The sequence below is a fragment of the Rattus norvegicus genome, chromosome 4, assembly GCF_036323735.1.
Source record: "Rattus norvegicus strain BN/NHsdMcwi chromosome 4, GRCr8, whole genome shotgun sequence".
Taxonomy (NCBI): Eukaryota; Metazoa; Chordata; class Mammalia; order Rodentia; family Muridae; genus Rattus; species Rattus norvegicus.
Window position 1 is genome coordinate 117544784 of NC_086022.1, and position 22936 is coordinate 117567719.

Genomic DNA, 22936 nt, shown 5'->3' on the forward strand with positions numbered 1-22936 from the left:
TTGTTGAAAACCTTATGTATTTATTAGTAAAGAACCCAACACTTTCTCAAAGCATAAAGGATGGTAAGTCTTGGCACCGTCGCACTCTGTCTTCCGTGCTGTGAGCATCACTCCCTCCTGTTGTCTGAATCTCCCTGCTGAGGTACTGAGGGTAAGCAGAAGGCCAGGACAGCCAACCCTAAACGTCAAGGCTGTTCTCCCCATTTCTGGGCAATTTCTTTAGCTCCAGGACTGGGATTAACTCCCTCATCCCTTCTCAGCATCGGGAACAGTGGTTACAAAGAGCTAAAGAAGCTGCTTGGGGTATGCACTCATTTCTCCATTCTGGGGGGCACAAACTTCATGCAAGGCAGGGCTTGGCTGGCTGGTAGCTCTGGGACAGTCCTGCCCTGGACTATCAAAAGGGAATGTGATCACACAGGAGTGCTGGTGAAGAAAGGCCTGACTTTTCTTAGGTGAAAACTGCTATCTACTACAGATATGAGAGCAAGTGTTAATAACTATACTCTGAAATAAATGGACAACTGGATTAGAAAAATAGCAAAGTCAGCTTTATTTTTAAAGTGCTTGAGATTATTAAAAAAAAAAAAAAGGCAATGGCAGTATGAAGACAGCACAGTCCAAGTGTGGGGGTGCATGAGGGTTGAGGAGATGTGTATAATGGGATGGATGGCAGGTCAACATTGAAAGTCAGAGCCCAGACTACAGTCAAGATGTCTACCTATTGCTTACAGGTTCCTCATGAAGGTGTTTACCTGCAGGGAAAGGAGAGCTAATGTTACACTGCAGTCTCAGTGCTTCCCTCAGGGTATGTGACTCCAGTCCCATGACAGCAGGGAGTGGAAGCTGGGAACAGAGCCCCAGTGCCTCCTGTCCCTCACTTTCCAACACCTTACAGGAGGGGTCAGCTGGCCCACACATGCTAAGAGTCACCTAACTGACATTCTAATCCAGTGTACTTCAGAGCTGGGAATTTTACCTGTAATTTGCCTATGATCTCAGGGTTCTGGAGTATGAAATGCAATTTGAAGTACAAAGTAACAAGGCCTGACACAGAGACCAGGAAGACGAGAGCTCTGCACTGGGAACCAGGAGAAGCCAGGCTCTGCTCACCTGCCCCATGAGCTCTTCTTGTTTGGCGGCATTTTCAGAGAAATCCTCACTGATGTTCAACACCAGCACCGGCACATGCCGCAGAGCCTCGAAGTGGAGCCTGGAGAGCAAGAGAGCGACGCTGGGTAAAGTCACTCTCCTTCCTCACGACCCATTCAGTCTCGACTAAAGCAGCCTGCAAAGTGGAAGGCAGAAGCGGATCCCTAGTCTTCAGACTGCTACTGAGGTCGGCATTCAAACACGAGAGCAACCCAAGCCTGAGAGAGGTCAGGCAGACCCTACAAATGTCAATCAAAATGCACATTTTTCTAAACAACTCCAGTCCTGCATCCTGAGCCAATCATGACAAGCATTTGTCACAATCCAGAGAAAAGAAAGGAAGGGAGGAAAGGAGGGAGAGAGACTCCAACCGATGTCTCTTGGGACCAATGGGTTCTATTCCATATGCCATCTAACTGAGAGATGCTGGCCACATCTACCCGCATCCTTGCCGTCCCGCCCTGAGCTAAGGTTGTGCTCAGCATGGTCTGTCTGTTACATACTTACTTGGTAGTCTTGTTAATAAACCAGTCTTCATGTTGCCCATGTAGCTGTTTAAGATAGGCCAACTCAATCCCTTTCTCTTCTTCTCTGCCCCTCTGACACAGTCTTTCCATGCAAACCTAAAAGACAATGCCCCTGCTGTTACAGTTCAGTCTTACAGGGCCAAACAACCCACAAAGTATGTCCTTGTTGGTGCCACAGCTCGAGACTGCACCTGCTGCCTTGTTTTCCTGCTCAGAGCACTGGTACCATGCTGTCCACCTCTGCCTCAGACTGCTCTTCCTTGGAGTAGCCTCAGCTGGGTAATGGCAAACACCAGCCAGCCACACTGGAGCCTGAAACTACCCTTCTTTCTCTTCCTCCCAAGCCAGGAGATTCTAATTTCTCCAGCTGGCCCTGTCCTCTCACCTCTGCCTTGGTGCTCACTCATGCCTCTCACCTGGACACTTCAAGGGCCTGCTGCATGGAGAGAGCGCGGGCCTTAGAGTCGGCTATCATGTGCAGGGCAAGCAGTTTCGGGGGGCTGCCTCTTCTTCATCCTCCACCCACCTGCAAGTAGCTGAGACTGCTCTGAGGTAAGGCACGTTAACTAGGATTGCCAGGAGCCATTCTGCCCTTCCAGTTTGCCCCTCACTCCAGCCTTCTATGGTTCTTCTTTTTTTTTTTTTTCTTTTTTCTCAGAGCTGGGGACCGAACCCAGGGCCTTGCGCATGCTAGGCAAGCGCTCTACCACTGAGCTAAATCCCCAACCCCGCCTTCTATGGTTCTTGAGCCCCTGCTTAAAATACTTTGCTCCACAGGCTCTCATAACCAGACTTCAAGAAGTTATCAACTTGCCATCCTCCTGCCTCAGCTTTCCAGGTGGTGGATTATAGGATGCAGCACTGTGCCTGGCTAGTGAGTGCCACTCTACTTATACAGAGATAAGCAATTTGAAACATCTCTAGATCAAGCACTCACTCTGGAGTAGACTGAACATCTGCATAAGTCAAAGGTAACACAAAATGAAGTGAAACTCATTGACCCTAAGGCCTCTCTCCCCGCCCCTACAGAGCTCTCCTCTGCCTCTGAGAACCGTGATTCCTTCCCACAGCACATAAGGCCACGGAACTTGTCCTCAACTTCCTTAGTCCCTCCCCTGCTCACTGCTTCAGCCAGATTTGGCCTCCTTCCCGTGGGACAAGCCAGGCTCCTTCACACTTCAAAACCTCTGCTCCAAATGTTTGTTTTGCCTGAATTGCCCTTGTTTCTCTTTCTGCCTGGTCAAATACTTCCTTATTCAATGTCAACTGTCCTCAAAGTGTGGGTTGATTAACCCATTGACTTAGGACTCCCCCTTCCCAGCCCCTATGCCCCATCTTTCCCTTAAGGAAATGAAACGACACAATTTCTCTTTAGCACCTTTACTCCCCACTGCTTGTCGAGTTTTATCTTCTTTGACTTTATTTCTTGAGGTAGTTGTAGGTGTGCTCTGGGCTGACCTGGAGCTCTGCAGTGCATGTTTTCCCACAGACTCTGGACCTCGGATCCCCCGCCCCCTCCCAGCGCTGTGACTGGGCTTTCGGCAGCAGTTCATGCACACACGTGCTTTATGCCATCGTCTGAAAAGGAGACAGAATATTCCACGGCATACCCCACAGCATACCCCGCACTTACGCTTTGCTTCTCACTTAACCGTGGTTCACTGTTCTCACTTAGCATGGTTCACACCCATGAATCTAGCCCTGGGTGGCAGAAACCTGAGTATTTCTAGTGAGTTCTAAGCCAGCTAGGCTATGGAGTGATGAGATCTTGTCACAAAAAGGTGGCAACAAAGAAAACCCCCCAGTACAGTACTCTGTTTTACAGCAGAGAACACTCGGCCAGGCCTCTCTAATAAGCACTTGGGTCATCTCCAGTGTAACAGGGTAGCCTGTCCGTGTGCCAGCGTATCTATGGACTCAACTGTAAGCACCAGGATTAACAGGGCAAAAGGCGTGAGCTCTTCCTACTACAACTGCCTAACTGCCTCCCAGAGGTTAACCATGCTGCATTCCCACAAGTGAGCAGCTTCAGCTAAGTTACTTAATTTTTCCCCTGAGAGAAAAATATGTTTTGAATTGGAATAAATGAACATTTTAAAAATATAATACTTTCAAATACACACAAGGACAGAACAATTCTTGCAAAAGCTATTTATATGTATCCTCCATTGACTACAGACAACCACTGACACCTGCCTGCATCTATTAACATCAGTTAGCAGTTCCCTTTTCATTATTTGCTAAACTGAGCAAACTTTTCTTCCCTCTAAAGTCTAGGCAAGGTTCTATTTTGAATATTGGCATAATTCTTACTTTACTGACAGGATTATAATGAATTATTTTAAAATGATCCTGTGGGACAGTTTTATCCTGGCCCCACTTCATTCCGGTGCACATGGGAGCACACAGCAGACTGAAGGGAGGATGTGTGGGGAGAAGTGGCAGGAACCCTGTGGCCAAGCTTCCTGATCTGCTAGGCTGTGACTGTGGAAGGCTCTGCTTACTACACCCTCTAGCCTGGAGCTCAGGTGACACTTGTTCCCATGCAGCATCCCCCCCACCCCCAACATCCTGCCCACACTTCACTGTCCCAGACAGGGATGGGCATCCTGAGGCACATGGCCAGCCACTCTCTCTCTTCTTGATTCCAGCCATCTCTCCTCCAATTATTATTATTGTGATTGCCAGCTTCCTTGAATTTAAGGGGAGGATAGGTAGACAGGGCCTGGAGCCCATCCCACACTCTAAAGCCAGTGTCTGCAGGAGTCTAAAGAGCTGTGCTGGGCACTGGCTTGAATGTGTGTCCTGTTCATCCTCTGGCATTCTTGGGTTCCTTTATCTAACATCATCCAAACAGCATTTAAATCTCAAACTATTCCAAAAAGTCTCACTATGAGATGAAACACTTCAATTAGTCTCTCCAAAGGGACAAACGAGCCCTCAGTGACAATCACTATTACCACCACCACCCTGCCACTTCAGACAGGCCCCTCAAAGGACATTAAGAAGGAAGGTAAGGGAGACTTGCTTGCTTTATGGATCTCAGGGTTTGAGTCCAACCTCCATAACACAGAATCAAAAAGCCAACAGATCTATTTTACTCCCAGGAAGGACTCAGCTGGCTCCTCTGCTCCTCCCAGGGACTGTTGTCTGCCTGTGAAGTCACTAGCCTTACAATGTGCCTCTGTTCCTCCTGAGCAGGAAAGACCACTGAAAGCGTAGGTCTGTGTCTCCGCTGGCTAAATCAGTCCACAGAAGAGTCTTCTCAGCCCTTAAATCTTTTGAATATCTAGTTCAATTTTATTTGGACCTGAAACTTTATCTAGACAATCTTACTCCTTGCTGTGATCTAACTTCTACTTTATAATCTAGGAACTCCCCATACCACAAAGTCCTGATGGGGCTGGCAAGATAGCATCACATTCTAGCGAAGAAGGACCAGTGACTTAAGTTCCATCCCTGAAATCCATGGAAGGATGGAAAGACAGAAGTGGAGTTAGTTACTGCAAGAGGAAATGTCGTATTAGAAAAAAAATGTGGGATTGGAGAGAAGATGCCTCAGTGGCACTGACTGCTTTCAGGGGTCCTGAGTTCAATTCCCAGCAACCACATGATAGTTTACAACCATCGTAATGGAATCCAATTGTCCTCTTCCGGGATTACAGTGTACTTATATACATAAAATAAATAAATAAATCTAAAATGAAGAAAAAGGAAGGAAGGAAGGGAGGGAGGGAGGGAGGGAGGGAGAGAGAGAGAGAGAGAGAGAAAGAAGGAAAGAAAGAAATGCAGCCAGGTTGTGGTGGGGCACACCCTTAACCCTAGCACCTGGGAGGCAGAGGCAGGCAGAGTCTATGAGTCTGAATCTGAGTCCTATCTACATAGTGAGCTCCAGTACAGTCATAGCTACATTGTGAGACCATGTCTCAACAAACAAACAAACAAACAAACAAACAAACAAACAAACAAACACTTTTTAAAAAGGTAAAAAAGGCAAGAACACACAAGTCCAGTCCCAGCTGCACTTAGAAGCCCCTCTCCTGGCCGCGCCTTCCTTCTGGTCTTCACTATGGGGCCCAGGCAATGTGACATGACAGGATCTCTTTCACTTATTCTCCGACTCTGCTCAGTGTGCTCCCAGGCTCCCTTCTGTCCACAACCTCAGCCCCTGCCTGTGGACAGCTGGCTTGCTTTCTGCAACAATGGGTGTACTTGGCATCTGACCATACTTGCAAAGTGTCTCTCACAAGCTGACAGCAGTATCGCTGACTGGGAATGCTGCCCTCCACGTCTCTCCAGAGCTCTCCTTTACAGACAAAGACCCTCAGTGGAAACTCTTCTAGGGTCTAGTCAAGGTCACTGCCAGTCAGCAGAGCCAAGGGCCAGGGCTGTCTCCAGAGGGCTCCCGCCATGACATCATCCCATGGGCCATGCTGGTCCCAAGTTCAAGTTACAGAATCAGAGCCAGGGGGCATGTCTACCGTTTGCCTGCCCGAGGGACTTCTCAAGGACCAAACTGTGGGCAACAATTTAGGATGAAGAGAGGAAACATTCCTTCCTTCCCCATATCCTAGTCAGAAAACAAAAGGTACCACTGAAGCCTCAGATGACCCAACACAGGAAGGGAACAGTACATATGGCAGTGGCCACAGATCTGCGTGTTCCCAACCTGCAGACCTGGAGCTGTAAAAACAATGCAGTTTGTTCTAGCCTGTTTCTTCACCAACACGGTTACTTCTACACAGGCAACTGTTTGAGCACACCGCTACAACTATAGCTGCGAAGGCCCCTGGGAGATGGGTTCAGTACCGGAATATTGGTATATATCTACACTCTCTGTGCTGGGTAAGGTCTGGAAACTAACTTCTCCAACCAAGAAACCACAAGTTGTATTTCTTTAGGTTTTTAAACAAAACAAAACAAATCCCCAAACAGTATAGACACTAAGTGTGATTACTTTTTTTCTTTTCTGAGAGGGTTTCTCTGGGTAGCGCTGGCTGTCCTGGAACTCAATCCGCAGACCAGGCTGGCCCCTAACTCACCAAGATCCACCTTCCTCACGCTGGGATTGAGGGGTATAACACCATCACCTCTCAGCTTTCAGTTTCACCAAGTGAAACCTAAGGTTTTCAGGCTCAGAGTTACCTGGGGAGAAGCCTGGAGGTAGATGAAGCCATGTAACAAAAGCCGGTCTTCAAACTCCTGCAGGAGGAAGGAGTGCCAGTCCTGATAGATGTGCCATTCGACGTCACTGAGGGAGCCATTTTCAAACAGATTCTTCGCAAAGATATACCTGGATGGAATTATTGAGTGAGGGGTTGGGGTGGAGGAAGAAAGGGAAGTGGAAAGGAAGTCAGGAGTGGGAAAGAAGTAGGAACATCAGTAACTGGCTTGTTTCAAGCTTAAAACCTCTTAACTATCCTAGTTCCTATCAGCCCTTAACAATCTGATTTAAAAAATATCGTCCCTCCCCCCAAAAAAACCCCTATTTCTTTTGCCCCCTTACCCCTTGCTACCTGCAGTAGTTGGGAGAGCTGTCCTCGAGGCCATGAGAGCAGAAGAGCTGGTCTTGCCTTGCCAGAGCAGCACAGTGGAGCTGTCCTGATGGGTATGAGCTGGACAGCTGTCCCAGCCCTTGGGAGAGTGGGCCTCGCGCTTGCCTGGATGGCACCATGGAGCTGGCTCTGAGGGCATGGCAGTAGGAAAGCTGACCCTGCCTCCTGCTGATGGCAGCACTGGGTGGCCTAACCTGAGCAGGGCTGGAGAGCCTCAGGGAGGTGCAGATGTGGGAGGGCCAGCAGGCTGATCTGCTCAGCTACCACCCATGCCCAGACCCAGGGATTTGAGTTTGCCCACCCCATTATCTGTTGGGAGTGTGTGAAAGGGCTGGTCTCCATGGCACAGGGTAGCAACAGGATAACTAGAAGGAGTCCCAGTGAGGACCCAATATTGATGGTATGACAGAAGCCAGAGACCTCAAACCAGACCAATGACTCATTGCAATAAACATTTACAGTGAAGATGTGTGGACAGAGAGGTATACCATGGGATATGCTGTGGCACACTACAGCTTCCATGATGTTTTCTATGCTCTGTTTTATTTATTGTTTTTGTTTGTGTGTTTTCTTTTGGGAGGGGAGGTTGCAAGTGTGGAGGGCAGATACAATGGGACGGTGAGATGAGTGGGACTGGGGTGCATGATGTGAAACTCACGAAAAACCAATACAAAGTTTAAAAAATGTATTTTTATTGTTTGTGTGTGTGTGTGTGTGTGTGTGTGTGTGTGTGTGTGTATGTATGTTTGTGTGTGGGCTTGTGTAAGTACATGAGGATGTTTGTGGAGACCAGAAGAGGCCATTGTATTCTTTGGGCTGGACATACAGGAAGCTGAGCCATTTGATTTGGGTATTGAGAATGAACTTTGGCTCTTCTATAAGAGAAGCAAATGCTCTTAACTGCTAGACCGTCTTTCCAGCCCTGGAAATCTGAATTCTCATTCTACAGCTCCCACCCTACTCAAACAGCACCTGACACAGGCCATGCCACATCCCTCCCTCCCTTCCTCCCTCCCTCCCCCTCTTCTTCCTCCTCCTCCTCCTCCTTCTTCTTCTTCTTTCTCTCTCTGTCTCTCTCTGTCTCTCTGTCTCTGTCTCTGTCTCTGTCTCTCTCTCTCTGTCTCTCTCTCTCTCTCTCTCTCTCACACACACACACACACACACACACACACACACACACACACACACAGAGTAACCCATTATAAGGAAAAGGACTCTAGGCAAGTGTACTGGCTAGTTTTGTGTGTCAACTTGACACAAGCTGAGTTATCACAGAAAAGGAGCCTCATTTGTGGAAATGCCTTCACGAGACCCAGCTGTAGGGCATTTTCTCAACTAGTGGTCAAGGTGGAAGGACCCAGCCCATTGTGGGTGGTGCCGTCCCTGGACTGGTGGTCTTGGTTTCTATAAGAGAGCAAGCTGAGCAAGCCAGGGAAAGCAAGCCAGTATGTTAACATCCCTCCATGGCCTCTGCATCAGCTCCTGCTTCCTGACCTGCTTGAGTTCCAGTTCTGACTTCCTTTGGTGATGAATAGCAATGTGGAAGTGTAAGCTGAATAAACCTTTTCCTCCCCAACTTGCTTCTTGGTTATGATGTTTGGGCAGGAACAGAAACTCTGACTAATACACCAAGACACACAGCATGTGCATAGGCCTGAACCTTTGAGATTTCCTCATTACTACAGCAAGACTCCAAACCAAACCCAAGTGAACGCAGGGTAAAACCACCCTTCGAGTGAGAATTTCAAGAATTTTGAGTGAGGGCTGTTGAGTCTTCAGCTGCTGAGCCATCCTGCTTTGTGGCTGAGAAGCAAGGGAGTGATCTTCCTGTGGTGTCAACTCTGGAGCTGGCTTCAGTAGGACAAAGAGAGCAACCTCCCCTCCAGAGCATATAGGAACCTAGCTTCCTCTGCTGAGCTTCCACTCAGATCAAACAAGGCTAATGCTGATTATCAAACTAACTTCCCTCTTTGCTTACTTGCACAAGAAAAGGAGGATCTGATAAATTGAGAAATCAGAGCTGTATATAAACCATGGCTTCAGAAAGGGTCAATTCTGCTTTTAAAGCTTGATACAAAACAAAATTTACATCAGCAACGATGAACCCCAGTTTTTAAAGCAACAGTCAGCAACTGGCCACTTCTGAAAAACTGAAAACCAAACTCCTGTGTGACTGGCTCAGGGAAGTGCAAACTGCAAAGCTGTGTCATTTTTAAGAGAGTGGCTTTAAAATGACTCTGCAGAGTCTGATCCCAGTTGCAGCTTCCACAGCCCATGTTGCCTTGGGAAGATACAGCGCCTCACAACACATGGAGTGACAACTGCAGATCATGTTTGTCAAGTGCTCAGGACGGTGATTGCCACTCAGTAGCCCACAGCTCCAAGCCATCGGAACTGTTTTTCCTAGGCCACAAAGTAGCTCATTTGCAAACTCCAAAAGTGAACTTGCCCAGACTAGAATGTTTTAGCTAAAGCTCACTGAGGGTGACAAGAATTAAACAGTGTTGCCAGCTTCTCCACAGACAATATTAGACGAACTTACATCTTGCAAACAAAAATGACTAAGCCTATAAAGGGGGCCTTTGCCTCTCCTGAGGTAGGTGCTTGCCCTGTTTCTCCATAGCTGGTAGTGATGGGCAGAAGGGGGGGGGGTAAAGAGAAGGGGATGGGGAGTTGCACGTAGAACAAGGCTGAAGGACCTAGCAACCCTGAGCTTTGATCTAATGCCACACTGATGTTTTTGTTACTTCTATTTCTTCTTCCCTGAAGTCACTGTCCTCTGGAACACACACCACACTTGTGAGTATGTATGTAGTCCTTGGTGAAGTAGCATTCTCAGGGAACAGGGACGACGGCTGTGTTCTCTGGTGTTGCCCTGGAGCTGAGCCTGGAGCTTGAGTGCAGGAGACAGTCAGTAAACCTACACTGACCAAACAAATAAAAGAATGATACTTTCTCCCTTTGGCACTGAGGCTTCAACTCATGCCCTGGGCACAAAAAGGACCACTGATTCATACTCTTGAGATTAGAATTTGTACCAGGTTATTCTTTCTGCCTGAAAATGTCCCCCTTTAATGAAAGTAGCTTCAATGGGGTAATGGCACAAAGAGTGACCAACTGCCCACTTCTTTATAAGGAAATGTCAAGACCCAGGGAGTTGTTCTCCTTCTTTTTTAAAATAGTTTTTGAGACAGGGTTTCTCTGTGTAGCTTTGGGACTCGCTGGAACTCGCTCTGTACAGCAGGCTGACCTCAAACTCACAGAAGGTTAAAGGCGTGAGCCACAACTGCCCTGCTGTCCCATGTAGTTCTTAATAACAACAGGCCTGGTGGCACATAACGCAATCCCAATTCAGAAAGCAGAGGCAGGAGGATTACCTATGAGAACGAGGCCAGCCTGGTTGACACTGAGTTTCAGGACAGCCAGGGCTACAGCTGAAACCCTGTTTTCAGCAAGCAGCAAAGCAGCTATAACTAACAAAGCGGCCTATTTTGCTCTGAGAGGATGCTCACAAGCCAGCCACACAGACGTTTTACGATGACTAGTGAGCCAAGGTCAGGGACTGTGCAAACAAAAGCCACACCACTGTGAGCATGGTGTCTGAGGTCGGCAGTGTTTGGTGTCTTACCTGTCACTGTACACAGATCTCTCAAAGACCCTCACAGACGTGTCTGCCTGCAGGAGTCTCCCTGGGGTGGGCTCCAACTGCACTTTCAGCCGGCTCATGAAGGAGAGGGTCTGAAATGTGTAGGACCATCGTGCTGGCTCCTGGTACATCATGTCTAGCAAGTTTCCAAGACGTCTGGAAGTGCTATCCTATGGGGGAGTACAGACGAAGAGAATTTTGTAGAAGGTGTATTATTTCACAATACACCCCACCCGCTGCAGTTCCTCAAAAAAGTTCAATGCTTAATGTGAAAAATAACCATAGCTACTTCCTTCCACTGAGAACACAAAGAGGACATGACTCTCCAGCTGAGCTTAAACAAGGTAAGGAAGACGACGACCATTCGTCCTTGTATGATAAGAATCTGACTGAGGGAGATGACATACCACATTCTCTAGAATAGGAAAGAGCAAAGCAAAACTCACGCACAGAATCCTGGGCTCGTGGAGTTTGTATGCAGACAGTCACCTACAATTCTCTTCTGAATCAAATCCTACAAATACCAATGTTGAGTTTCAAGTTCCATTTGTGGTTATTTCTCAAACTTCAAGGCAGATGAAAAAGAAAACAACTGCTTATTTGAGAATCTACATAATCAATGAGTTAAACAGACTTCTGTGTTTCATGGAAGGGTCATACTTTATCCAAACAAAACCCAGTTCCTTCTTTATTCTAGGAACCATGAAATGCAATTTGAAGTCTCACCGATTCTGAATGTACTGGTGGGACAAGTGGTGGACACTCATGGGCCCAGGTTTATTTTCTAGACTCACTCAATGCAAAAGAAAAATTTAAGCAAAGCACTTTGTACATTCATTCATTCATTCACCCATTCACTCACTCATTCACTCATTCACTCACTCACTCATTCATTCATTCATTCATTCCACTGCTGCTGACTGAAGAAGGCCTGTGTGGGTGAAGAACTACATGGGCTGGGTACTGTAAGGAGTAGAGAAAAAAAAAGTAATATTTCGGAATTTGCTGGACTGTTATTTCATTTAAACTTCCCAACAGCTTCCTGAGGTAAGTACTATTAAAACCATTAGACAGAGGGGAAAACCCATTGAGAGGCTAATAACTGACTTGTTCAAGGTTCCACAGGGAGTAAACAGAAAATGGGCTCACAGTGGGCTTTCTCTAGCTTCTTCATCCTAACCTCTCCTATAAAGATGAAAAGATGCGGAACTGTGTTCCCAGATTTCACAATGAGGGTGAGTAGGAACATAGTATCAGGCCAAGCGTGGGACCAATGCTGTCATTTATGCTGTACAGAACTGAAATTAGTTTCTAGCAAAGAACATCATTAACTTTGGAAGTAAATGACAAGCAGAATCTTCACAGAAAATGCAAACATTGTTCAAATGTGTCAACCTGGAGACAATAAGTGGCTATAAAATAGAAGGGCTGGGGAGATGGCTCAGTGGCTAAAGTGATCATCACTTGAAGGTTAAGAGCCAAGTTCAAATCCCCAGAATCCACATAAATCTGGCACAATCAGGCATATCATCTTAGTGTTCCTACAGCAAGATGGGAGGCAGACAGGAGAATCCTTGGAAGCTCCTGGGCCAGCTTGCCTGGTGTCCACTGCAGTGGTGAACAAGACCGTCTTCAACAAAATGGAAGTGAGGGCCTACACACAAGGTTGTCCTCTGATCTTTTGTTTTTGACAGCCTGTTCTTATTCTATCAGTGAGGCAATATCTTAGCTCTTGTTGAGATAGTTATGTTTTTGTTTTCTGTTTTCCTATTCTGGGCAATAGTCCTCTCAGCACTGATACTGACTTTTGTTCCTTTTCCGTTGTGTGTGTGTGTGTGTGTGTGTGTGTGTGTGTGTGTGTGTGTATAATTTTATTATATGTAATCATATATATTTTAAATGATTTATTTATTTCATGTATGTGGGTACATTGTCACTGTCTTCAGACACCAGATCGGATCCCCATGACAGATGGCTGTGAGCCACCATGTGGTTGCTGGGAATTGAACTCAGGACCTCTGGAAGAGCACTTGGTGCCCTTAACCACTGAGCCATCTCTCCAGCCCAATTTTATATATTTTATCATATATAAATATATTTTAAAAAATTGAGTGTGTATATATGTGGCTATGTTTGTGTGTGTACACTTGTACACATACCCACCTTCACATACACATAATTTAAAATAATAAAAGTACATCTTTAAAATAAAGGAAGAAAGAAAGGAAAAAGAAGGAAGAGCAGGCATGGTTTTGCTGTATTAAGAAAAAGAACAATTAAATACAAGTCTTTCCCCCTTTAATTCCAATAAATTAATGAAGACTCCCCCACAAAGACTTAAAATAGGAAATAAAGCAGTATTGAAATCTACAAATGTAAAACAATACCAATTAAAATGCAAAGGAATTATAAGGAAAGACATATGGAATAGAAAAAAAAATCACAAAGGTTAATATTTGTCTTTAGAGTTAACAAAAAGAGTAGACCTCCAACATGAGAATTCATAGGGAACAAATTTTCCCATATATTTTTTATTTATTATTTTTTTATGTGTACTGGTATTTTGCCTGCATGTATGCCTGTGTGAGGGTGCCAGATCCTCTGGAACTGGAAATGTAAACAGTTGTGAATTGCCAGTGGGTGCTGGGAATTGAATTCAGGTCCTTTGGAAGAGAAGCCAATGTTCTTAACCACTCAGCCATCTATCTCTCCAGCCCCATTCTCCTCTGTCCCCCATGTCTTTGAACCTGGGCTACATACTCAATGGTTACTAAACTAAACCTAAGAGATTCCCATTTTCCTTACAAGTCTTAAATTGATTCCATCCTGCAAACAGCAGCATCGTATCCCTGATGAATCACCTCAAACTTTACCTATAAAGCAATCTTCTACAAAGTTGACAAAGCCAGGTGTGATGGTACACACCTTTAATGCTCTATATGGAAGGCCAAAGCAGAAAGGAGCCATGTGAGTATGAGGCCAGCCAGGGTTACCAAATGCCAGACCAGCCTGGTCTACATAATAAGACCCTACCTTTAAGAGGAAAAGCAGCAGCTGCCATGATTCTCTCATGGTAAAGGGGGTGTTAAGAAGATTTATGAAGAAAACTGAACAATTGCTATTGATAAAAAGTAAGCAGGGGGGGGTAGGGGTGTCCTTCCAGGCTCTAGACAAGGAGTAACAGAGGACTGGGTGCTGACACTGGAGGAGAGAAGATTGGTCATCCTCCCACAGTTATTTAATATTTTTCTACAAGCTCTACCCAAAGCAAGCAGGACGACAGAGATGAGTCATGAAAACTGGAAAACATCTAATTGATTCCAGTTAGAGGCCACTACTACTGTCTAAAGTCTGAGTAAAGGATTCCATATAAGAATTGAGTCATACTAGTCAAATAAAATCAACCGCTTTATCAGAACAGTAACAGGAGTTTGAAAAGATGAGGATAGGCATCCCGGACGGCCCAGTGTCTATCTATCTACTCAGGAGGGAGAGAACTAGTAACCCAGGTTTTATTTCTAGCATCACCACGGCAGCTCACAACCATTAGTAACGAGGTTCTAGAGGAACTAATGCTCTCTTCTGGCCTCTGAGGGCACGAGGCATGAATATAGACATATAGATAAATACTCATACATATAAAATAAAACAAATATAAATTTAAAAAAAGCAGAGAGGCCACAGAGATGGATTAGTGGGTCAAATTGTCTGAAGAGCAAACATGAGAACCTGAGTTCAGAACCTTAACACTCAGGTAAACAGCTGGGCAAGGCTGCATGCGTGCGAGCTAGTACCACAGCACTGAGGGGTGGGGACAAGAGGATCACTGAGGTGATGGCCTCCAGCCTAGCTCCAGACTCACTGAGAGATTCTGTCTCAAAAGAATAAGGTAGAGAGTCAAAGAGTAGGTCACCCGATGACCTCCCCATTCAAGTGCACAGGCAAGTACACATAAAACACACACACAAACATGCACACGCATACACACACACACACACACACACACACACACACACACACGTTACAACTTTTAAAATGCACATACAGCAGAAAGAAATACAGGAGGATGTTTTTAAAACCTTGAGCTATTGGCAGCATAAACCAGGGCCTCCAGGACGGCTCGGCAGGTAAAGGAACCGGCTGCCAGGCCTGCCAGTCTTACTTTAATCCCCAGGACCGAGTCTGTATGTTGGAAGGAGAGAACTGACTCCTGATAGTTGTCCTCTGATCTCTTACCCTTGAGCTTAAATCTATATCAAATCATAGATTTATCTATAGTTTATATATTTATATATCCCACTCATACTCTCTTACCACCACACCCAACAAAAAGAAAAAAGAAAAAGAAGGCTGAGGACTTGAGTTGATTCCCAGAACCCACATAAAGAAGCCAGGTGTGGTATAGGGTATAATGACCCCCGTCACAATCCTGGTGCTTGGGAAGTGAAAGCAGGAAGAACAAGAGCTCAAGGTAGCCTGGGCTACAAAGGGCCCTGTCTCTGAAAACCAAATAAGTAGAGGACTAGAAAGGTGGTTAAATGGTTAAGAGCACCCAAGGTTTGGAGAACTCAGCTCCATAACTCCTACGGTAGAGTAGCAAAAATTGTGTGAGCAAATTTTAAAATGTCACTACTTGCCTCTGGCATACTCAGAAAAAGATATTATAATTTGTTTCTAATGGAAAATTTTACAAATACAGAACTGCATACATAGAAGCATATGAACAGATGACTGGAAAACATACCTCCAATCAACATAGCATGCAGTCACACAGGCTGCATCACTGGGGACCAGAGTAGCAGCCCTGGCACCAGATCCCACGCTAAGGTGCTCTCCCACACAGAGCACTGGGGAGAGCGTCACTGGGCTCTTGGTAAACTGAGTAGAAAAGAACGGACTGAGCAGCTCATCACTCACACAAAGTGGCTTCAAAATGGAAACGGCCTGGAGGAAACCTTGAGGGGTCCTCGAGAATTAGGTCTGAGGAGAGAAAGCTCTTAGCCTCAACTGTACACAAGGGTTGCTGTAGTACAAAAATGCTAAGGTCCAACACAGCTCAACACATGAAAAAACCAACCAATAATTAGTGGCTAAAGCAGGCCGTAAGCCACTCAACACAAGTTCCAGGTATGTGTAGCTCAGGAGGCCAGCACACACGCTGCCACTCCTTCAGCTATTCTAAGCTTTTTGTCCAACTGAGCCTTCCCCACTCACACCGAGCTGTGAGGTATGAGTGAGACATGTGGGGTTAGTGCAGCTTGGAAGAGGCCTGGCAGTGAGTATGTGCCTTAAAAAACATGAGCTGTTGTCTCTGCATTGACTCAAAGGGTGACCAGATGCTCAGTAAGGTCCCTTCCCACATCTAAGATGACCTCATTGACTATTAGTCCTGCCAGCCAGCTTCAATAACAATATAAATACTTAAGGGTAGGAATGACAACATTCATTTTCAAAGCCTGGATGGTTGGGCATGCTTGGGAAACCACAAAGACAGTAGGCAGGCACTTGCACAGACATACAGAAGCCACAAAAATCAAAACTAAACATATTCAAACAAGTCATCTCCTCTGTGGCCTGCTTTCTAGAATGAAGCTATTTTAAGAAGGAGACAAGCTGAGCTACTTCATGTCCTCGGAGTAAATTAAGTTACTCCAATTAGACTGCTTGCATGTCTGCCAAGTATCCCCCCCCAGCCCCCCCACCCCCTAACCCCAGCTGAAAACTTACTTTTTGGGTGCCAGCAGCCTGGACATTCTGCCATGTTGCTATAGGTTCTGTAGCCACTTGCCACTCTGGGTGAGTTTTCGTGAGTAACTTCACAAAGGTGGATTTGCCCACAGCTGCAACGCAAATGCCACATGTTGGGATGTTCCCCAAATCCAGGTAAAGGGGGCCGTCACTAACCTCTGCCATGATGGCCCATCTCATGGGACCAAGGGTCAGCTTTCCCAGCTTCAAACCTTGGCAGCTGTACAACTGTCAGCCTGGTGATGGCTTGGGCAGCTAACCAGTTATTACAGTGAGCATGGGCAACGGAGCAGACACAACCTTAGGATTTAGGCTGCAGTTTTTATGAGCCAACTTCCCGAGGCAGAACATTAGTAACTATTGAGAATATAACAACTTTCAAAGGGAGGCAAAAGGTGGCTATGAAGCTTGGGCTGAGACTGTAGACATTTTAAGTTGAGGGAAAACCATTATGAGCCTCACTCATTCAACAAACCTAACCAACACTCATGGAGGGCTAACTTGTTCTTGGGATTGTCAAGCCCTAGAGCATGAGGGTAATAAATCACTGGATGAATTTTATCCTCTGAGGACTGGGTGATGGGCACGAAGCAAACACACAGGAAGTTACTGATAAATCATGCTATGCTGAGAAAGAAAAATGCAGGATGCTTCGGATGCAGCTCAGGGGGTTGGGAAATGCTCCTTTGAAGAAATGTTGTCTGAGGAAGCCCCAAAGGAAGCCCTGAGCACTCAGTTAAGCTGAGGGCGGGGGAGGGAGAACTCATATGTGGAAGCAGCATGAACCTAGGCCAGGGAGAGGCGAGGAAGAGATGGCTGCAGCCCCAGAAGCAGCTGGCAGGGATGAAGAACCGAGAGTGCAGGAGAAGAGTGGTTAATACTGGGGTGGCCAGGCAGACAACACTGAAGTGCAGCTCCCCAGGTTTGACCTCTCTGGGCAGGGCTACATCAGTGCAGTGGGTTTCAGCAGGGAAATGTGCATATGACCTGTGTACCACCTAAGTGCCTGGAGCACAGAGATCAGGAGTCAGATCCCCTGGCACTGGAGTTCTGGTTAACTGTGAGTTGATGGGGGCGGGGTGCTTGGAATTGAACCCTTACCAGATATTCTATAATATTAATAAAATGTTCTTACCACGGAACCATTCCTCTGACTCTTCCTTAGCTTTTAAAGACTATGCCAAGAGCTATGTTAGAATGGGCCAAAGTGAAAGTCAGTAAAACAGTAACAAGTGATTTGTGGCTTGACTGGGGTGATAGCAAGGAGGTGGAATGACCTCGTCCCACAAGGCTAGGATTATCTGTTTCCATTTACACGGCCATCTAGCCTATCTGTCCTGAGCTCATGGTGGGCAGAACCTTCTGGTCAGCCCATGCACAGCTCAAAGTCAGTGTACTCCCCAAATAAATGCTAACCAACCCACCCAGTGGAGTGTCCTTATCCTCTAGATCTAGAGTATGGTAACATCCACTGCTGTCAGAACATCCTCTGCCAGACCTCCAGAGGCCTCAAGGCCATTTGCCTGTATTCCTAACTGTTCCTTGTTTGTCCTTCCTGTTTGCATCTCCACACTCAGGACCAGATCCTCTGCATCCCTGGCCTCTGACTCCAGCTGTGTTCTCTGTAACTGAACTTCCACACTGCACCTGCACTGCATGTGAAGCATGGCTTGAAATCCTGTCTGGATTATCGCACCTCTGTAATGCCAGCACTCAGGAATGCTGGAGAAGAAGTTCATACATTTGAGGCCAGTGGGGGGATAGACAGTGAATATGAGGCAAGCTTGGATACATATTAAGAAACCACCATGATGGTTTGTATATGCTTGGGCTAGGGAGTGGCACTATTAGGAGGTGTGGCCTTGTTGGAGTAGTAAGTGTGTCACAGTGGACGTGGGCTTTACCTTAGGTCCTAGCTGCCTGCACAACAGTCTTAGAGACCTGCAAATGAAGATGTAGAACTCTCAGCTCTTTCTGCATCATGCCTTCCTGAATGCTGCCATGCTCCTGCCTTGATGATAATGGACTGAAACTCTGAACCTGTAAGCCAGCCCCAATTAAATATTGTTCTTATAAGAGTTGCCCTGGTCATGGTGTCTGCTGACAGCAGTAAAACCCTAAGATAGACACTGTCTCAAAACCAAAATCCTTTTGCTTTCATCAACAACAAAAAAGTATATATGTCCTTTCATCATGTGGGGGTGAGGTGGCATGCCATGGTATGCATGTGGTGATCAGAGGGCAACTTGTGGGAACTGGATTCCCTTATGTGGGCCCTAGGGCTCAAACTCAGGAAGGTCATCAGGTTTGATAGCAGGCACCTTTGATTCCTAAGCCATCTCAACAGCCTCAAATTTTGAAATTACATTTATTTATTTGCAAAATGGTTGGCATGTGGAGGTCAGAAGCCAATTATAAGAGTTACTTCTCTCTTTTCATGTGAGTTCTGAGAATTGCATTTGGGTGGTCAGGGTTGGCAGGAGATGCCTTGTGTAATTTAAGCCAACAGCCAGGGTGGTAGTGGTGGAGGATGCCTTTGATCCCAGCACTTGGGAGGCAGAGGCAGGTGGATCTGAGTGCGTTCCAGAACTGCCAGGGATGCTCAGAGAAACCCTGTCTTGAAAACACTCCCCCACCCCAAATTTAAGCCTCTGAGTACAGTCTGGATATGATATATAAATATATAGTAAGACCTGGCCCCTTCACATACCCTCTCACATCTCAGCTTTGCTACTGGCCCTAGCTCCTTATAATTCCAGTCATATCATGATCTTTCCTCAAAGTGTGACTGCACTGCTTCCCCACTCACTAGCACATGCTCTCTCTACACCTGGTCACCTCCTAGCTCAACCTTTCAGGCTTTGCTCACATGATCCTCTTGTGTGAAGCAGTTGCTGACACCGATACCTCTAAACTGAGCTAGCTAATCCTTTCTGAGTGGCCTGATGTCCTAGATGTGACTCTATCACCACAATGACAACTGTTTCTCTAGGTGGAAGATGGAGCTTTGCTAGGACAGAAAACCAAACAGCCTCACATTCTACCTCAACAAACAAAACATTAATTTCAGTTCCCTCCAAACAGGACGAGTCTGAATAGCTGTGATCCCAGCACCTGGGAGGCGAAGGCAGAGGCAGGCATATCTGAGTTTGAGGTTACCTGGTCCACTGAGTTCTGGGCCAGCCAAGGCTATGTACTAAGAACCTCTTTCAAAGAGAGAAAGAAAAAGCCTTCAGGTGATCTAAAGCTCAATCTTTTTATCAGAAGTGGTCCTTCTCAAGTGAGTTCTACCCTCTGGGGTAAACTAATTGGAACCAAGAAAGAGTGTGAGTACTCTGGAGCCCCGGTCTCAACACAGGGGCCCACCCATCAATCTGTCACTCACCACAAGCACCCGACTCCTCTCAGAGCACAGTAGTACTAACAGCTTTGCACAGTCACGCTTCTGTCCCACCTCCACTCAACTTTGTGCTTGTTCATCTTGCTCTGCCTCTGCACTTCCCACACAGAGGAGAGTAAATGTCTTCCCTTCCCTCGAAGCTCCAGGCCAGTGGCTTAAACCTTCCTTTCCCAGATCTAACATCTCACCACAAGTGTCAGTGACTTCTCTAGTTAGCTCCCAACTCCTACCACATTGGTGACTTACCAACTGGTTGAAGTGCAGACTTTTCAAACCTGCCTGTGCTGAGTAGGCCCTTGCTTTAAATATATGGCCTAGGTAGCTAATACCTAGATTATAGGTTGTTCAGTAAGTCTGAAAGACAGTTCTTATGTTTAGGGGAAAAAGCTATTTAAGCAATTAAAATAATATTTACTTACTCTGTGTGTCATGACACAAGAAGACAGAGGACAACTTGCAGAAGTGGTGTCTCTCCTTACACTATTGAATCCATGGGGACTGGATTCACATCCTTGGGCAAGTGCCTTTACCCACTGAGCCATCTTGCCAGCTCCTGAAAACTATTACAAGTAATATGAAAAGGCAAGGCACTGTGCTTTGTGCCTACAAGCTTTGCAACTGGGAGGTCAAGAGTAGTGTAGAACTACTGAGAGTTGGACAACAGCCTGGGCTACAGAGCATGCTCCAAGATAGCCCAGCTTCAAAGTGAGACTGTTTCAAACAAACAGAAAATAAATAAAACGAAAAAATTAAGGCAGTTGCTCTGCTGATTAGAAGTAAATGACTATTAGACCAGCTTGCATCTTTCAAAGTGAAAGCTGGAGGGGTCTTCAGGTTAGGGGTACCAGCTTCTTTGCTGAGAGCGGGTAGTATTAGTCCATCTCAGGGCATCAGAACTCTGAGCATTCGAGTCATTCCAGTTACACACTCAACCTGAGATGCTAACAAATACAATGGGAACCTACAGTTCCAGTCACTGGGAGAATCATTTCTAATGTCCAGAGCACCCTGTGCACAGCTCCCACTGTTTCTAGAAAGTAAGCTTAGTAACCAGAAGGCAACATCAGCACAGAAAGACAGTAAATAGTGATGGAAGGTTCTGAGATCTATGCTGTGCATTGTACTAGGGCTGGAATAGCCTGGGGAAATTCACTATAGGATAGCATTTCCTTGAACGAATGCTCACCTACACAGAGGTAAGTAAATGCCATTAGAACTGAGCTGTACTGACACATGTGGAACAATCATTTCAATGATGCGAGGTTATGTATTTAAATAAAACCCAGAAATGGCGTTAACTTTCCAGTGTTATGATAGCTACTATTTTCCCAGAGGACCTGAGTTCAATTCTTAGCACCTACATCGGACTGCTCACAATAATTTGTAACTCCAATTACAGGGGATCAGACGCCCTCTCCTGGCCTCAACAGGCACTGCATGCGAGTACACGTACCCCTACACAGACATATCTTACCTGCACATACATAATTAAAAATAAAATCTTTAAAGACAAAAGTCTTGAAGTGTTCTCAGAGGCTTCACAGTTGGGTTTGGTTCTCCACTGCCACAGAGGCTTGATAATGACAAGAATACACATGCCTACAGCCAGCCTCCCTTCAGATAACTTTTTCTCCACATCTTGAACTTAGCATAACTTAGATCTTCCTGTCATTAGATCTGTTGTCTTTCGTGGGTATCCCACCTCTCGAGGTGCATCAAGTCTTCCTTAAGAGCCTTACCTGTGGTGCACTCTAGTTTGATTACATGGAAAGAGTATATTATGAATGGAACATGTGAGTTTTTTAAACTTTAAGGCAGTCATTCACAAGCTAGATGGAGTCCTGTTGTGACTGCTTACCTTCTCCAGTCCTGGCTTTTGCTTTGCACAAACTTTTCTATAAACTGCATGCTGTTATAGCTGCAATGCAGTGGGGACAGAAATAGACCTACTGCCCCAGAGATCATATTTTCTTTTATTTTAAATGTAATGTACTGGCATCTCACAGAAATCCTAAAATATACAATTTCCCCTGGGCATTTTCTGTTGTCTTTACTTTTGGGGAGGGGTGTGTGTGGTTTCTCTGTGTAGCTCTGCTGTCTTGGCACTAGCCCTGTAGACCAAGCTGGCTTTGAACCTAGAAATCTGCTTGCCTCTGCCTCCTGAGTGCTGGGATTAAAGGTGGAATTAAAATGCCCAGCACTTTCTTTTCCTCAATAAGATGGAAAATGTGAGGGGAAAAGGTTCAGTGCGAAAAGCCTTTAATTTAAAGTCAATTAATGGTAGTAAATATAAGCCCGACATGTTAGAAAGTTCTTCCCAAGAACACTGTCTCTATGTGAGGAACTGCGTTTGCTGCTGTGCACTCATCAGAAGCTCTTGGAGCACCTCCTACATGCCACTGGAGCTAAAGCAATGAAGTAGGCTGAGTTCTGGCCCCCAAGGATCTTCTTCTCCAACCTTGAAACTAAGCTCAGGATCATAAAGGTTCTAATCCTAAAACCACTTCTGGGAAAATTTAGTAAATCAATCAGAAGTGTAAAAGAAAACTTAATATAGTTTGTTTAGTTTCTTCCTTTTCTTTTTTTCTTTTCATGGGAAACTATTTATAAGAGGAAAAAAAAAACAACAAAAAACAACAACAAAAAAACCAAAAACATGAAACCAGCCTTTCTGCAAGAATGAGCCTGCCTGCCTGCCTGCCTGCCTGCCTGTCTGCCAGTCTGCCGGCCGGTGCTCCCACTGTAGCTGTTCTGATTCATCTGACCACTGTCACCCTCTGAAGCCTCCTTGAACTCTGTCCATCTCAACTTCATCCCTAGGCAGAGTTCATCACTGCCTGCTCTAGTTTTCCAAGGCAACAGACTGTAATCACTTGCTCCCTCCTCCTCTCTCACCAGCAGGCTGGGA

The 22936-nt window shown here is 45.9% G+C and overlaps 1 protein-coding gene and 1 long non-coding RNA gene across 16 annotated transcripts in view; one reads left to right on the forward strand and one right to left on the reverse strand.

Annotated features, from left to right (window-relative positions):
- The window catches only part of Dguok (deoxyguanosine kinase), a 27631-nt gene continuing 4695 nt past the window's right edge, over positions 1-22936 (reverse strand). The window contains exons 2-8 of one of the 15 annotated variants that reach the window (XM_039107337.2): positions 16608-16720; positions 10863-11050; positions 7196-7363; positions 6825-6972; positions 1660-1775; positions 1114-1213; positions 1-137 (exon numbers count right to left, since the gene is read on the reverse strand). In XM_039107337.2, the coding sequence (XP_038963265.1) occupies positions 108-137; positions 1114-1213; positions 1660-1775; positions 6825-6972; positions 7196-7363; positions 10863-11050; positions 16608-16720 (863 nt within the window). In that variant the 3' untranslated portion in view covers positions 1-107. Of the gene's footprint in view, positions 138-529; positions 1289-1659; positions 1776-6824; positions 6973-7195; positions 10160-10862; positions 11051-16607; positions 16721-22936 lie in introns of those variants that run through there. The other 14 variants (XM_006236735.5, NM_001106602.1, XM_006236737.5 and 11 more) reach the window with 14 other exon arrangements.
- LOC134486594 (uncharacterized) lies at positions 11049-18706 on the forward strand. The gene is made up of 2 exons (XR_010065837.1): positions 11049-11224; positions 18206-18706. It is a non-coding gene; the product is annotated as an uncharacterized LOC134486594 (long non-coding RNA).